Raw genomic sequence first — 13,432 nt, 5'->3', positions numbered from 1 at the left:
CAAGGATCCAGGTAAGAAGCTAGTGGGGGGGGCAGAGGAAGGAGTGAGGGGCAAGGCAGAAGTAGGAGAGGTAAGCTAAGTTTGATGACCAACCAGTTAGTCAAGAAACGTTTTGTAAGCACCCACTAAGTTGCAGGAACTGTGCTAAGCCCTGGGGATACAAAGAGACAAAAGACAATCCCTGTTCTCAAGGAGCTTACTGTCTCACAGAGGAGACAGCTAGCAGACATGTATGTACAAACAAACTATATCCTGGATAAATAGGAGATAATTAAGAGAGAAAAGGCACTAGAATTAAGAGGGGTTAGGAAAGGCTTCCTTTAGAAGATGAGATTTTCAGTTGGACTTAAATGAAGGCAGGGAAGCCAGTAGGCAGAGTTGAGAAGGGAAAGCATTCCAGCCATGGGAGTGGAAAGAGAGAATGTTTTGTTTGTGGAATGGCCAGAATACATGGCTGGGAGTAAGGTGTAAGAAAACCATAAAGGGGGGCTGGTAGGTGGCTCAGTGGATAGAGCTCCAGCCCTGGAGTCAGGAGGACCAGAGTTCAAATCCAGCCTCACGTACTTACTAGCTGTGTAATCCTGGGCAAGTAACTTAACCCAGATTGCCCCCAAATAAATACGTGAACAGATAAATAAATAGATAAAAGGAGATTGTAAAAGTAGGAGGGGGCTAGGTTGTGAAGGGCTTTTAATACCAGAGGATTTTGTATTTGATCCTAGAGGCAATTGGGAGCCCCTGGAGTTTATTGAGTAGGTGGGTCTGTCAAGAAGACAAACTCATCTTCATGTGCAACAATCAGAAATAGGTGTGCTTGTTGTAGGCAGTGTCAGTGTATACTCAGCGCATAGCAAGGATGGCAGTGTCTGGTTACTGCTTGCTGCTCTTCAGAGATCTGGGCATGGTGTGTGCTTTTTGAAAGAAAGAAATGCTGACAGGTCAGACGTGTGCCAGACACCATCAGCACTGTCATCTTCAGATGTGTGCATGTATGGGTATGTATGGATAGTAGAGAGGAGCCCGAGGGAGGAAGCTACATTTATGCTGTTTACACTGTTCAATTGAAACCATTGGGAATCTTGCCTAAGCCTCTTAAAGGGGTTAGTTACTGCCTTTAACCTGTCTTACATACACCAAAGTCTCAGAGGAGTTACTAGAAATTCTGTGGGAATGATGGAGGCAGATAGTCCGATCTGGTTTGAAGCTTTCTCTCTCTCTTCTCTCTGATAGAATGTTTCAAGGAGCCATCTTGAGCATTCTGCCCTTTGGGGCAGCGAGGTGGTACAGTGGATATTTAACAGCACCTACCTCCCAGGGTTGTTGTGAAGCTCAAATGAGAATATCTATAGAGTGCTCAGCACAGTGCCTGGCACATAGTAGATGTTAGAGAAAGACTTTATTTCTTTCCCTCTCTCCTCCCTCTTCCCCTTACCCCTGTGGAAAATGTATAGCTGTGGCTTTCAACATAAGTTAGTGTTAGCCTGGGGAAATAGACTACGGGGATTGGGGGCCAGGGCACTTAACTGAGACGCTGAAAAGCACCTTAGGTTACGTTCATGACAGTACCTGATGAAATCTCTGGGAAAGTGGCCTGAGAGGTAATATTTTGTTGTTGTTTCGGGGGCTGGGAGGAAGACGGAGGAGGTATTGTATTTTTAAAAAATATTTTGCTAAGATTGTATGGAACTTTTAAGTGAATGTTTTTGTTTTTATCTAATAGGAGAAGAAGCCAAAAAAGTGTATGACGATGCCCAAAATATGTTGAAAGTACTGATTAGTCAAAAGAAACTACAAGCCAGGGGTATCGTTGGATTCTGGCCAGCACAGAGTGTCCAGGATGATATTCATTTGTATGCAGAAGATGCCGTACCACAATCTGCAGAGCCAATAGCTAAATTTCATGGCCTGAGACAACAGGTAAGGAAACCCATTATTTGTAAGCTATGAGGTGGCTTCCTCCTCCCCTTTGAGTAAGTCAGTAAGCAAAATGTAATAACTCAAGCTCAAAGTCTGAAAAATTATGCCAACACTAGGTTCTACCCGGAAAATGATCAGTAAGGAATGGAGAATGAATTTGTTGGGCCGAGACGGAGGCTGTTTGTATGATGAATAACAGCAGAAGTGTCAGGCTGACCAGGATGCTCAAGGCAGACCCTAAGACAGGAACAAGGCCTCTAATTGACAGCTATTGGGGTGGTTGCCCAGTGGATGCCTGGCAGACACTGTTTCACATCAGTCTTACACACTCAAAGAGGAACAATACCAGTGATTTACTCAAAGATGTGCTATCTCTGCAACATATGTTTATCAGTAACATTGATTGCACCTCTCTCTTGTGGGGAAACCACAGAATCTTGTTTAGAATTGCCCAAAGACCATTTTACACTGACCGTTCTTTAAAGTGTAGATGTTGCTAGCAGAGGTAGGTGGTAGAACAGTCAGCCTGGCTAAGGACACGTGTCATAACACGCCAGGGGATTGGACCCTGCTCTTTCTGACTTCAACTCTGGCCTTTAATGTACCATCTTATGCTCTTTCACAATGATAGTAGTAACTCACATTGTATAGTGCTTAAAGGTTTGCAAAATGCTCTATGTAAGGAATTTCGTTGATTCTCACAAAATTTCTGTGAGTGAGGTGGTGGAAGTGGTTATAATTTCCAGTTTATGAATGAGGAAAAAGAGAATTAAAGAAGTTTTTAAAGTTTGGGAAAATATTTTTTATTGATCAATTTTTTTACATTACCCGAATGACTCTATATTCCTCCCCCATGAAGGGAACCATCTCTTATAACAAAGAATGTTTTTTTTTTAAAGAAGAATAATAAGAGAAACATTTTTTCTCTTACTATCAGCATATTAAAAAAAAATGACACTACATGCAGTCTTCTATACCTGCGTACACCCCTTCCCCCGAAATCACTGCAGAAGAGTGAGCGGGTGAGAAATGTGTTCTCATCACTCTTCTTCGGGGCCAAGCTTGTCCTTTATAATTTGGGCAACATTTATTGTTAATTATTTTGTGGTTGTGTTTTTCCATTTACATTGTTGTTAATTGTTGTGTAATCTTCGCAAAGTTAAGAGACTTATAAGCAGAGGTAGCATTCAAACTCAGGACTTTGGACATTGAGTAAAATGATCTTTATGTCTCCTCATCAGTGACAGTCAGTCAGGTGGCACAGTGGTTAGAGTGCTGGGCCAGGAGATGGGAATATTCACCTTCCTGAGTTCAAATCCCATCCTCAGACACTTAGTAGCTGTGTGACCCTAGGAAAGTCACTTAGCTCTCTTTGCCTCATTTTCCACATCTGTAAAATGAGCTGGAGAAGGAAATGGTAAACCACTCTTTGCCAAGAAAAATCCAAACTGGGTCACAGAGAGTCCAACATGGCTGAAAAATGACCAAAGAACAGTAGCGTCAGTAGTACTCACCTTGAGCTGAGAGGACGATTGAGAAAAACGACCTGTTAATCTGGTTTCTTGGCCTCTTCTTATTTCTGGTAATTAAAAAAGAAACATATTGAACCTCATTTTAAAATGAGGTCAGTTTTTTTCAATCACCCAAATTTATGTGTAGATGCTATCACCGTTTAACTGTACTTCTCCACTTGTTTTTTGGTTTTAAGGCAGAAAAGGACTCTGCTAGTACAGACCCCTATTACTGCCTGTCTGACTTCATAGCTCCTGTGGAATCTGGGGTCCGTGACTACTTGGGCCTCTTTGCTGTGGCCTGCTTTGGAGTGGATGAACTGAGCAAGACTTATGAGGAGCAGTGTGACATCTACAGCAGCATCATGGCAAAGGCCTTGGGAGACCGGTTGGCAGAGGTAAAGAATCAGGCATGCACTAGGAGCGTCCTTTCTTGACTAAACTCGCTCTTGGAGGCACTTTGGAGGCCATATTGGTGAGGAAATGAGTTGCTTTTTACTACGTAGGAAAAAAGTGGACAACAAGGTGGCCCCACAAAACTGGAGGAACTATCCACTTTTATTTGATTTCAGTAGCCTTGAGGCAGACCCCAGTGCAACAGGTGAGTAGGTTTGAACATTGAAAGTGTCCCCTGCTAAAATTTCCTCTTTAAAATGGTGGTTAAAAAATTTCTGTGCATCTAAACGTGGCTACTTTAGAGAACGTTTCAGCTGAACCAGAATGACTTCTTAGAGATTTCTTCCTTTCTCCTAAAACCTCATTCTCTAATTCAGTACCTGATTCTCACTTTGACTGACAATAGTCTAGAGTGGAGATGTGTCAAAACAGGGCCTATGGGCAGCCTGCAGCCAGAACAAGATTAAAAATTAACTGGGTAGGGGCAGCAAGGTGGTGCAGTGAGTAGAGCACCAGCCCTGGAGTCAGGAGGACCTGAGTTCCAACATGGCCTCAGACACTTGACACACTTACTAGCTGTGTGACCTTGGGCAAATCACTTAACCCCAATTGCCCTGCTGTCCCCCTCCAAAATAAATTAACTGGGTAATATTTAACAAAATAAATAATAATGCAATAAAATATAGATAATGTTAATATGTTATTTTCTAAATCAACCTGCAAGAATTCTTAAGTGTGATGTAGTGACTCCTGTTTTTATTTAACAACACTGTTCTAGGGTCATAAAATTCTTCTGTATGTTTGGCACACAATAAGTGAGTGATAGTTATTTCTTTAATTCAGCAAACGTTCATTAAGCACCTGCTGTGTGCAAAGCTCTGGGGCTACAGAGACAAAAACAGTAAAATGCCTTCCTTCGAGGAGTGTATATTTTACTGGAGTGATACCACACACAGTTACAAGATAATTTGAGGAAAGAGAGAACACAACTAAAGGAATCAGGAGAAGCTTCCTGTGGGAGGTGGCACCTGACCTAAGCTGTGAAGGATGCTAAGAATTGTAAGAGGGGGAGGTGAAGAAGGGATGCAGTCAGAACATGGGGGACTAGCCTGTGCAAGGACACAAATGGAATGGGAGACGGGATGCCCAGGTTTGGGAACAGCAAGCAGGCCGATTTGCCTGGAACTTAGAAGTAAATTCAGAAAGGCAGGCTGGAGTCAGATTGTGGAAGGCTTTGAATGCCAGTCTGAGGAGATTGCATTTAAACTTAGAGGCAGTAGGGAGCTACTGAAGATTCTTGAGCAGGGGAGTAACATGGTCAGGCATGTAGCTTAGGAAGATTATTTTGGCCACTCTTTGGTGAAGAAGAGAGAGTGACAGGCAGGTAGGTAGTTAGGGGGAAGTCCCAATAATCCAGGCTTGAGAAGTGATAAAGACTTAACTAGGGGGATAGCTATGTAAGAGGAAAGGAAGGGATAGAGGTGGATGGTGGTATGAATGTAAAATCTGCGGGACCTGGCTACTCATTGAATTCAAGGGGTGAGGGAGCTGAGGGTGACTCTTGGTTTTGTTTGACTGGGTTACGTGATATAAAAGGTTTTGTATTTTTTTTTACCAGGGAGGGTGTGGGAGCATATAGGGAAGAGAAAAAAATAAATCCTTGACAACTGAAAAAAAAACTGTATATAATTTAAAAGAAAAAGGAGAGAGAGAATATGAATCTTAGGTTGAGAACCTGGGTGACTGGAAAGATGTCCTCAGCAGAAATAGGCAAGTGTGGAGGAGGGGCAGGTTTAGGGAGGAAGATAATGTGCTCTGTTTTAGACTTGTTGCGTTTGAGATAAATATGGAATATCCCAGTGGAGCTGTCCAGCAAGCAGTTGATGATATGATACTGGACTATAGGAGACAGAGATCGGGGAGTCATCTGGATTGTAATTAAACCACTGGAGCTGGTAAAATCACCAAGAAGCACCCAGGACAAAGCCCTAGGTGGGCTCTCATTGTTAGGGGGTGGGAGATGGCTGGTAATTCATAGAGAACGTCTGTATCAATACCATCTTATAGATGAGAAGACTGAGATTCCTAAAGGATCTTAAGTGACTTGTCTAAGGTTAGCTAAGAAATGACAGCCAAAATGCACATTCATAAGTCTTTTGCCTCCATATCTAATAATTGTTTGTAGCACACACACTGCCCTTCATAATTCTATTTTAGAGCTTCCTGGCATAGACTTTATAGATTCTGATTTTTCTTATGCATGAAATTAAGATTAGAGGTTGGTCTTACTCTTTCTTTTGTTTTTTTTTTAAATGAAGATGTCAAATATTAATGTCTCCTTATGAGATATTTCTTGACCTCAAGAAGTAATACTGGAATACATTCTGGTAGAACAGGAATTCCTTGAGGAAAAGGATGGCTTCATTTTCTGGCTTTGTATCCCCAGGACTTAGCATGATGCCTTATATGTAAAAGTGACTAAATAAATGTTTGTATTTTTTTTTAAGTAAGTTTTTATTGCTGTCTTTTTTTTTAAATATCACCATGGTTTCCCCCAGTATCTTTCCTACTTCTTCAGAGAGCTGTCCTCTATAACAAATAGTATTTTTTTCAAACATAAAAGAGAAAGAAGAAAAAATTTGTATGATGCATTGAAAAAGTTGAAAAATATTTACAGTATGCCACACGTGTTGACCTCTGCCTCTGCAAAGATGGGGTGAAAGTGTCTTCTCATATCTCTCCAGCTGAGCCTGTTCTTTATAATTGTTCAGCGTTCACTTTTGATTTTGTGTACGTGATTGTTCTTTTTGCTTACATTGCCGTAGTCATTATATACATTGTCTTCTTGGCTCCGGTTACTTCACTCTGCCTCAGTTCATACGGATCTTTCCATGCTGCTCTGTATTCATCACATTGGAGATACTCCATTATATTCCTCTACCATAGATTGTTGATCCATTTCCCAGTTAATGATTATCTACTTTGTTTCTAACTCTATGCTATTACAAAAAGTGTAGCTATAAATATTTTGGTACATTTGGGTGCTCTCTTTTTATCGGTCTTGGGGTATAAACCCAGTAATGGAATCTCTGGGCCGAACGATAGGGACCTTTTAGCCATTTTATTTGCTAATTAATTCCAAATTGCTTTCTGAAATAGTTATATTGATTCACAGCTCCTCCAACAGTATACTAGTATACCTAGCACCCTAGATCAGTGTTTGTTGAATTAAATTGATCTTTTCATTCAGTAGGATTCCTTTGCCAGTAGAGAAAATTTCAGCCATTGTTGTGGGCTGGGCACCAGTAGTGCACAGTGGTTTGTGAGCTGAGGTTGTGGGCGGGGGTAAAATGGAGTCTTATTTGTTGTGGTACACTGGAAAGTATTTTACTTGGAGTCAAAAGACTTAGATTTAAATCCCATCTGTTCTCTTTACTATCTGTGTGATCTTAGGCAAGTCACTTAAATGCTTTTGGGCCTCAGTTTTCTTTAAAATTAGGGAATTGAACTCCCTTGGGTTGAATCTCCAAGGTTCCTTCTAGCTTTAAATCCTGCAACCTCAAGATGAGGTTCCAAATTCTGAGGTGATGCCTGAATTAGACAAGGAAGACCGGGTGGTGAAGGAACAAATAAGGGACAAATCCAGACAGCCTCCTCTGTTCATTCTCCTGGACTGAGGCACTTTCCTTCTGCTCTGCCGTAGTGTTTAGAAGGAGGTAGATGGGGAGGATGACTAATAGTAGATGCAGTGATCCTTAGAGACCATCCAATCTTACCCCCTCATTTTGTGATGAAGGAATGGAGGCCAGGCAGTTTAGTGACTCACCCAAGGCTACCCAGGTGGTAAGTGTCTGAGATGGGATTTGAACTAAGGCATCCTGATTCAGAGTGCTGCCCTCTTACCATTACATCATGCTGCCTATGCTACTTCCTCGGGGTAAGGATGACCACTTTTCTATTCAAGGCTTTTGCAGAGGAACTTCATGAACGGGTTCGCAAAGAGTTGTGGGCTTACAGCGACAATGAACAGCTAGATATTGCTGACCTGCGGAAAATCCGATATGGCGGCATCCGTCCTGCTCCTGGTTATCCCAGCCAACCTGACCATACTGAGAAGCTCACAATGTGGAGACTTGGTCACATTGCAGAAACCACAGGTACTGGGCTGAAAAATGGATATGCTTCCTTGAGGCAAAAAGCACTGGATATGTTAAAAGCCCCCAAGGAGAACCGAAGAAAAACACATGTATATAACTAGTGTCATTTAAGCCACATATGTAGGCTTAATATGTGTGTGTGTGCATGTGTGTGCGCTTTTATTGCTTAATTTTAGTATTAGTATTGTTTTTCACCTGGATTTGTTTGTCAAGGCATGCAGAAAACCTGTACCTTAGTGGCATATCAATTTAGTGCTTGAAGAGGTATTAAGCTTCCATTAGGGCTTTTAAAACCACTTCACTCCACCTTCCCGTCCCCAAATCACCCTTAGTCCTGATAATATGAATATAAACAGCCTATCCTGAATTGGGATGTTCTCAGGATTTTTCTGAACCTGGGTTAGGGTCCCTAAAGGGAGCTATTTTCAGGGTAGCATAATGGATAGAGAGCCACCCTCAGAGTCAGGGCGACCTGGGTTCAAATCCTGTCTCTTGACACATAACTGGCTGTGTGACCCCTTGATGAGCCACATAACTCCTCAAGGCCCTAGCCTACTCTATTAAAACTATAAATTGTAGAGCAGTTGCTCATGCCCCCTGGTAGAAAGAGTTGTTTGTTTGTTTTTTTTCCAGGCATTCCCAATGCCAAAGAGATAATTAGTTCAGGCAAAAAAAAAAAAAAAAGAGTGGGTGGATAGGTGCCTTAGATGGGTGCCACTAATCTACTCAGGAGTTGCCTGTATAAGTGTAAGTCCAGGCTTAGTGTGGATAATTTAAAGTCACTTTGTACCAAGGTGAGTTATTTGAAACCGTATTTGTGTCCAGGTCTTGGGCAGGGATCCCCAAAAGGTTGATGGTGGAGTAGAAGGCCTTTGCCCTCTCTCTTTTTCTCCTCTCCTCCAAGTAAGAAGGTCGGCCATTCTGCCTTGATTTGCTGTTCTGGGCCATTCTAGTTTCCTCTGGCCATACTTGTGGCAGCAGCTTGTCCTCTAGTAGCTAGTTTGGGGTTTATAGTCATCATCCTAGCTGGTTGTCATGGCTTTGCACTTATCAAGAAGCAAGTCCAGCAGCTAGATATCCTCATGCTACATCACAGGCCCAGAGGTGAGACTTTCATTGTCTATCCTTTTTTCTTCTTTCCAGGCATAGAGCTTACAGAATCCTTAGCAATGGCACCTGCTTCAGCTGTCTCTGGTCTCTACTTTGCCAATCTGAAGTCCAAATATTTTTCTGTTGGTAAAATTTCCAAGGACCAGGTAATTAATATTCATCATTGTACATGTCTTCCTCTGAAACCTTAATGTTAAATGAAATTCTTAGATGTATCTGAATATAAATGTAAATTAGACTCACTTGGGATAGGGTAGTAGAACTTTGTCCACTTACTATCTGAATTTTATCCCCCCAAGCATCTTTTCTTTCCTTCCAACAAGTATTAATATACAGTGTTTTCTGCCTGAAGAATGATCTAATTTGGTTCACAAGATAAATGCCTTTTAATGACTGTTAAGAGAAGAGAGACAGTGTAGTATAGTGGTTAAAGAGTCAGCCTAGAATTTGGGTGCACTAGATGCCAAGCCTCTCTCTGACATGTACTGGCTGTGTGACCCTAGGCAAGTCATTTGACCTTTTGGTGCCTCCCACCCCAGCCCCACCACCACAGGCAACCAACTAAGAATGTAAGTTGTAGAGCAGTTGTGCCTCTCTCTCTCTCTGCTGGGCAGGTACTAGGTCAATAAAATCAATGTCCTTAATGGGACCTCTCTCTATATATATGCCAAAGAAATTGTAGGTCTAGATCAAAAAAAAAAGAGTTGATATCTTGTGGTTTAGTTATTTTCATTCATGTCTGACTCCCCATGACTCCTTTTGGGGTTTTCTCTTGGCAGAGATACTGGAATGTTTTGCCACTTCCTTCTCCAGGTCATTTTACAGATGAGGGAACTGAGGCAAACCAGGATTAAGTGATTTGCCTAGAATCGCACAGCTAGTAATAATGTCTGAGGCTGGATTTGAACTTGGGAAGATGAGTCTTCCTGATTTGAGGCCCACTGCCCCACCTAGTTGTCGATGCCTCCCTAGACTAATAGATTGCCATGAGAAGGATTCGGGATTTGGAATCTGAGGAGCTGGGTTCAAATTCCATCTCTCATGGGTAGTGCCTGGCTGACTTTGAGAATGTCACAGCCTCATCTGTAAAGTGAGGAGAGTGGAGAAAATCACATGACCTCTGGAGACCCTTCTAGCTCTATGCCGTGGATCCCATGACCCATTCAGAATATGAATGGAAAGAGCATTGGTTTCTTCGCCATCGATTAGCTGTGTGACTTTGGGCAAGCTCCTTAAGCTTTCTGCCTGGTCGCCTCATGGGCAACATGAAAGAGTTCTGCCAGATGGCGTCTGGCGATTAGATCTTCCTGGTCTGCGTAGTGTTCTTCTTCTGTGGTAGAGACTTGGGTTTACAAAGTCTTGCTACAGTGACAGGCTGTTTCTGATCTTCTTTTTCAGATTGAAGATTATGCTTTGAGGAAAAACATGTCTGTGGATGAAGTTGAGAGATGGCTGGGACCCATTTTGGGCTATGATACAGACTAGCTCTCTTATCATCTTCCTCCCACCTAAAGAGACTTCAGAAAACAGACCCCAGAGTGCCTTTAAAAATACGTACCACAACTGGTTATCATCTAATGCATTGGCCCACTAAAGGTTTGGGAAGACTGGGGGAAAACCATTTGATGATGCGTGAGATCTCTTTCATCGCCACGATGTGCGTTTGTGTGGCCCTGAAAGTGAGCGCTGCTTCTTTTTTTTAGATAAGCAAACTGGAATGCAGTGTAGAGATAGCCAGCCTTATGTGTCAGTCTTATGTGTCAGAGGCTACCAACAGTTAATGCAAGAAGTTAACTGATTGCATCGATTAAGCACCTCTTACGTGTTGGGCATTGTGCTAAACGTAGAGTTAGTAAGTAAGGTAGAAATAGAGGTACTTTTCAGTAGGTAGCTATAGCACTTGGTTGGCTTCTCAGTTTATGTTTACCTTGTACCCAGAATACTATTTTTACAGATGATTTATCTGGACTTTTTTTTTTAAACTCCAAGTCACAGTTTTAATTGAGTCTGGAATCAGGAGGACCTGGGTCAGAATCCCACCTCCAAAACATACTGTGTGACCACAGGGAAATCCCTTTACCTCTCTGAGCCTCAATTTCCTTGCAAAATGGGGATAATAATACCTGCAGGACCTACCTTCCAGGTTGGTTGTGCTAACCCAGTGAAGAAGTATAGGCAGTGTACCTTGCAAATGTTGGTTATTGTTAATGGGGAGATGTGAACGTAAGGCCGACTGGCATGAGAAACAAGACACTAGGGGCAGGGATTGTTTGCTTTTATTTTTTATCTTTATGCCTCTGGTGTTAAATATTTGGTGAGTTAGCAGTTAAATCTTGCATGGAAGAGAGTGTAGGCTGCTCTCCCCCCATAAGGCTTCATTTCTAAAGGTAATTATGTATACTTATGTCAAACTGAGCATTACGAGCACATGCCAGCAAGAATCCTACTTGAGTGGAGGCAGACCCATAGTAACTCAGTGTTAGGGAAAATAAACTCAGAGGCAATATGAGTGGAAATATTTTAATTTTATCTGCTTATCATACTTCTTCCATCTTCCTAACTCCCCCAAAAGGTGTCAGGATTTCTGTGTTAGGAAAAGAATGATAAATACTATGTTCCCTTTCCAAAAATGTTTTAGGTCTGGGGCTAAGTAGTTCCCTTCCCCCTGCACCCTGCCCCCGCCCCGTTTAAATCTGAAGCAGCCTTCAAGGCCCAGCTCCAGCTCCACACTTGTTCAGCCTTGTTCAACCATTCTGATGTTAGAACTCTGATAATTACAATTTCTATCATACACATATGGCTCAATTTTTATTGGATTCTTAATCATTTAATATGCATGTCAGTCTTCCTTTCACAATTAAACCATAAGCTTCCTAAGGGTAGGGACCATGTGTTATTCTGCAGTATATCCCTCCTAGCACCTAGAACAGCACTTGGCACGTAGGAGAGCCTATTTGAGAGCCTGTAGTCTACGTTACAAGAGGGTAACATGTTTGTTGTAGATAGAGAGCTGACCTGTGCTTCAGGGAATCCTGGGTTTCAAATCCTGCCTCTGAAACAGATTGGTTGGGTTACCTTGGGCACCTTTCACTACCTCGGTTTCTGGCAATTCCTTAAGGCTGTAAGTTGTGGAACAGTAGCTAACCTGCTTTAAGGGGAGTTTCTTCATTGGACATTATCTGCAGCAATGAAATTGCAGATCTGGACCCAAAAAAACATTCTCAAAGAAGATATGGGGAAATGGAGCAAGTATTTGTTAAGTGCCTACTATGATCCAGGCACTGTTCTAAGGGCTTTACAAATGTTCTGTCTTGATGAGGTAAAGTTTCCTGGTCCTTCAGCTTCTAGGTCATAGAACAGTGACTGAGCAAAATTAGCTTTCCCTGTCTTTTGCCAGCTTTGCCACCCGTTTATTATGTAAACCCAAAGATCACATTTTAAGGGTGTTTTCCTCAAAGCATTAAGTCAACTGTTGTCCTGTACATATGTAGAAGGTATGTGTGTGTGTGAGTGAAATGAGAGAAAAATAATTATACATATGTGAGTTTTTTTTAAAAAACCTTCAATACTTTTTACGAAAAGTGAAATGCCTAATACTAAAATGGTAAAAAAAAAAAAGTAATGTATTTACCCATATTCTGCTTCATAAGTGCTACAAAGCACTTAATGAGTTCCATAGTATTTCTCTTTTGTAAAAATTCTGACATGAGAAAAAGCATAACCCCTAAAAGTTTTTTTTAATATATTACATCTGAATAGAATTACCAGCAGTCCACTTTTTTCCATTAAGTGTCATTCACCATCTCTTCTGCCCTCTTGTAGATGGAACTATGTCTTTGAATCTATTGTTGAGAGAATTCTATGTCAGGTGTCAATTTTTCTAGGGGAAAAAAAATTGTGTGTGCATATGAGAGGTTGCAATGTAAAATAAAATTTGAAACACCCACCTTGTTTTATTCTCATATGTCAAGCAGAAGGTGCTGGGAAAGAAGAACTTTGGAGACATGCGTGCATCCTGCAGGCAGATGTTCCACATTAGGATTCCTACCTATCCAGATCCTTCCCTGGGGGGTGTCTGGCAGGCCTCCCCCTTCCCCCTAGGGCTTACTCATTTTAAGTAAAGCTGAAGGTGTTTTTTTCCCCCTCCCAACTGCCAAAGAAATTTGCATTCCAGAGCATCCCCATTCAGCTGCCAGCTGTCTTATTCATATTATGGCTAGGTGTAGAGAGCAGTGTGTGGGAAGGTGGTTGACATGTGTTGGCTACAGGTAAAAAGATCAGGTTCTGATGGCTTTGAGATTGTTTCTGCAAATTGAGCCTAGTTTGTCTCCAAAGGGTGCA

General features: G+C 41.8%; 1 protein-coding gene across 1 annotated transcript in view; it reads left to right on the top strand.

The window, feature by feature from the left end:
- MTR (5-methyltetrahydrofolate-homocysteine methyltransferase) overlaps positions 1-13,037 on the top strand; it is a 138,107-nt gene extending 125,070 nt beyond the window's left edge. Inside the window, exons 30-34 of the mRNA XM_036756287.1 lie at positions 1,721-1,917; positions 3,626-3,826; positions 7,789-7,981; positions 9,125-9,237; positions 10,490-13,037. Of these exons, the coding sequence (XP_036612182.1) occupies positions 1,721-1,917; positions 3,626-3,826; positions 7,789-7,981; positions 9,125-9,237; positions 10,490-10,576 (791 nt within the window). The 3' untranslated portion in view covers positions 10,577-13,037. The remainder of the gene's footprint in view (positions 1-1,720; positions 1,918-3,625; positions 3,827-7,788; positions 7,982-9,124; positions 9,238-10,489) is intronic.
- Positions 13,038-13,432: the final 395 nt, after the last annotated feature.

This window comes from Trichosurus vulpecula, chromosome 4 (assembly GCF_011100635.1).
Source record: "Trichosurus vulpecula isolate mTriVul1 chromosome 4, mTriVul1.pri, whole genome shotgun sequence".
Lineage (NCBI taxonomy): Eukaryota > Metazoa > Chordata > Mammalia > Diprotodontia > Phalangeridae > Trichosurus > Trichosurus vulpecula.
Note: the sequence above shows the minus strand (reverse complement) of the source record. Positions and strands in the feature narration are given on the sequence as shown.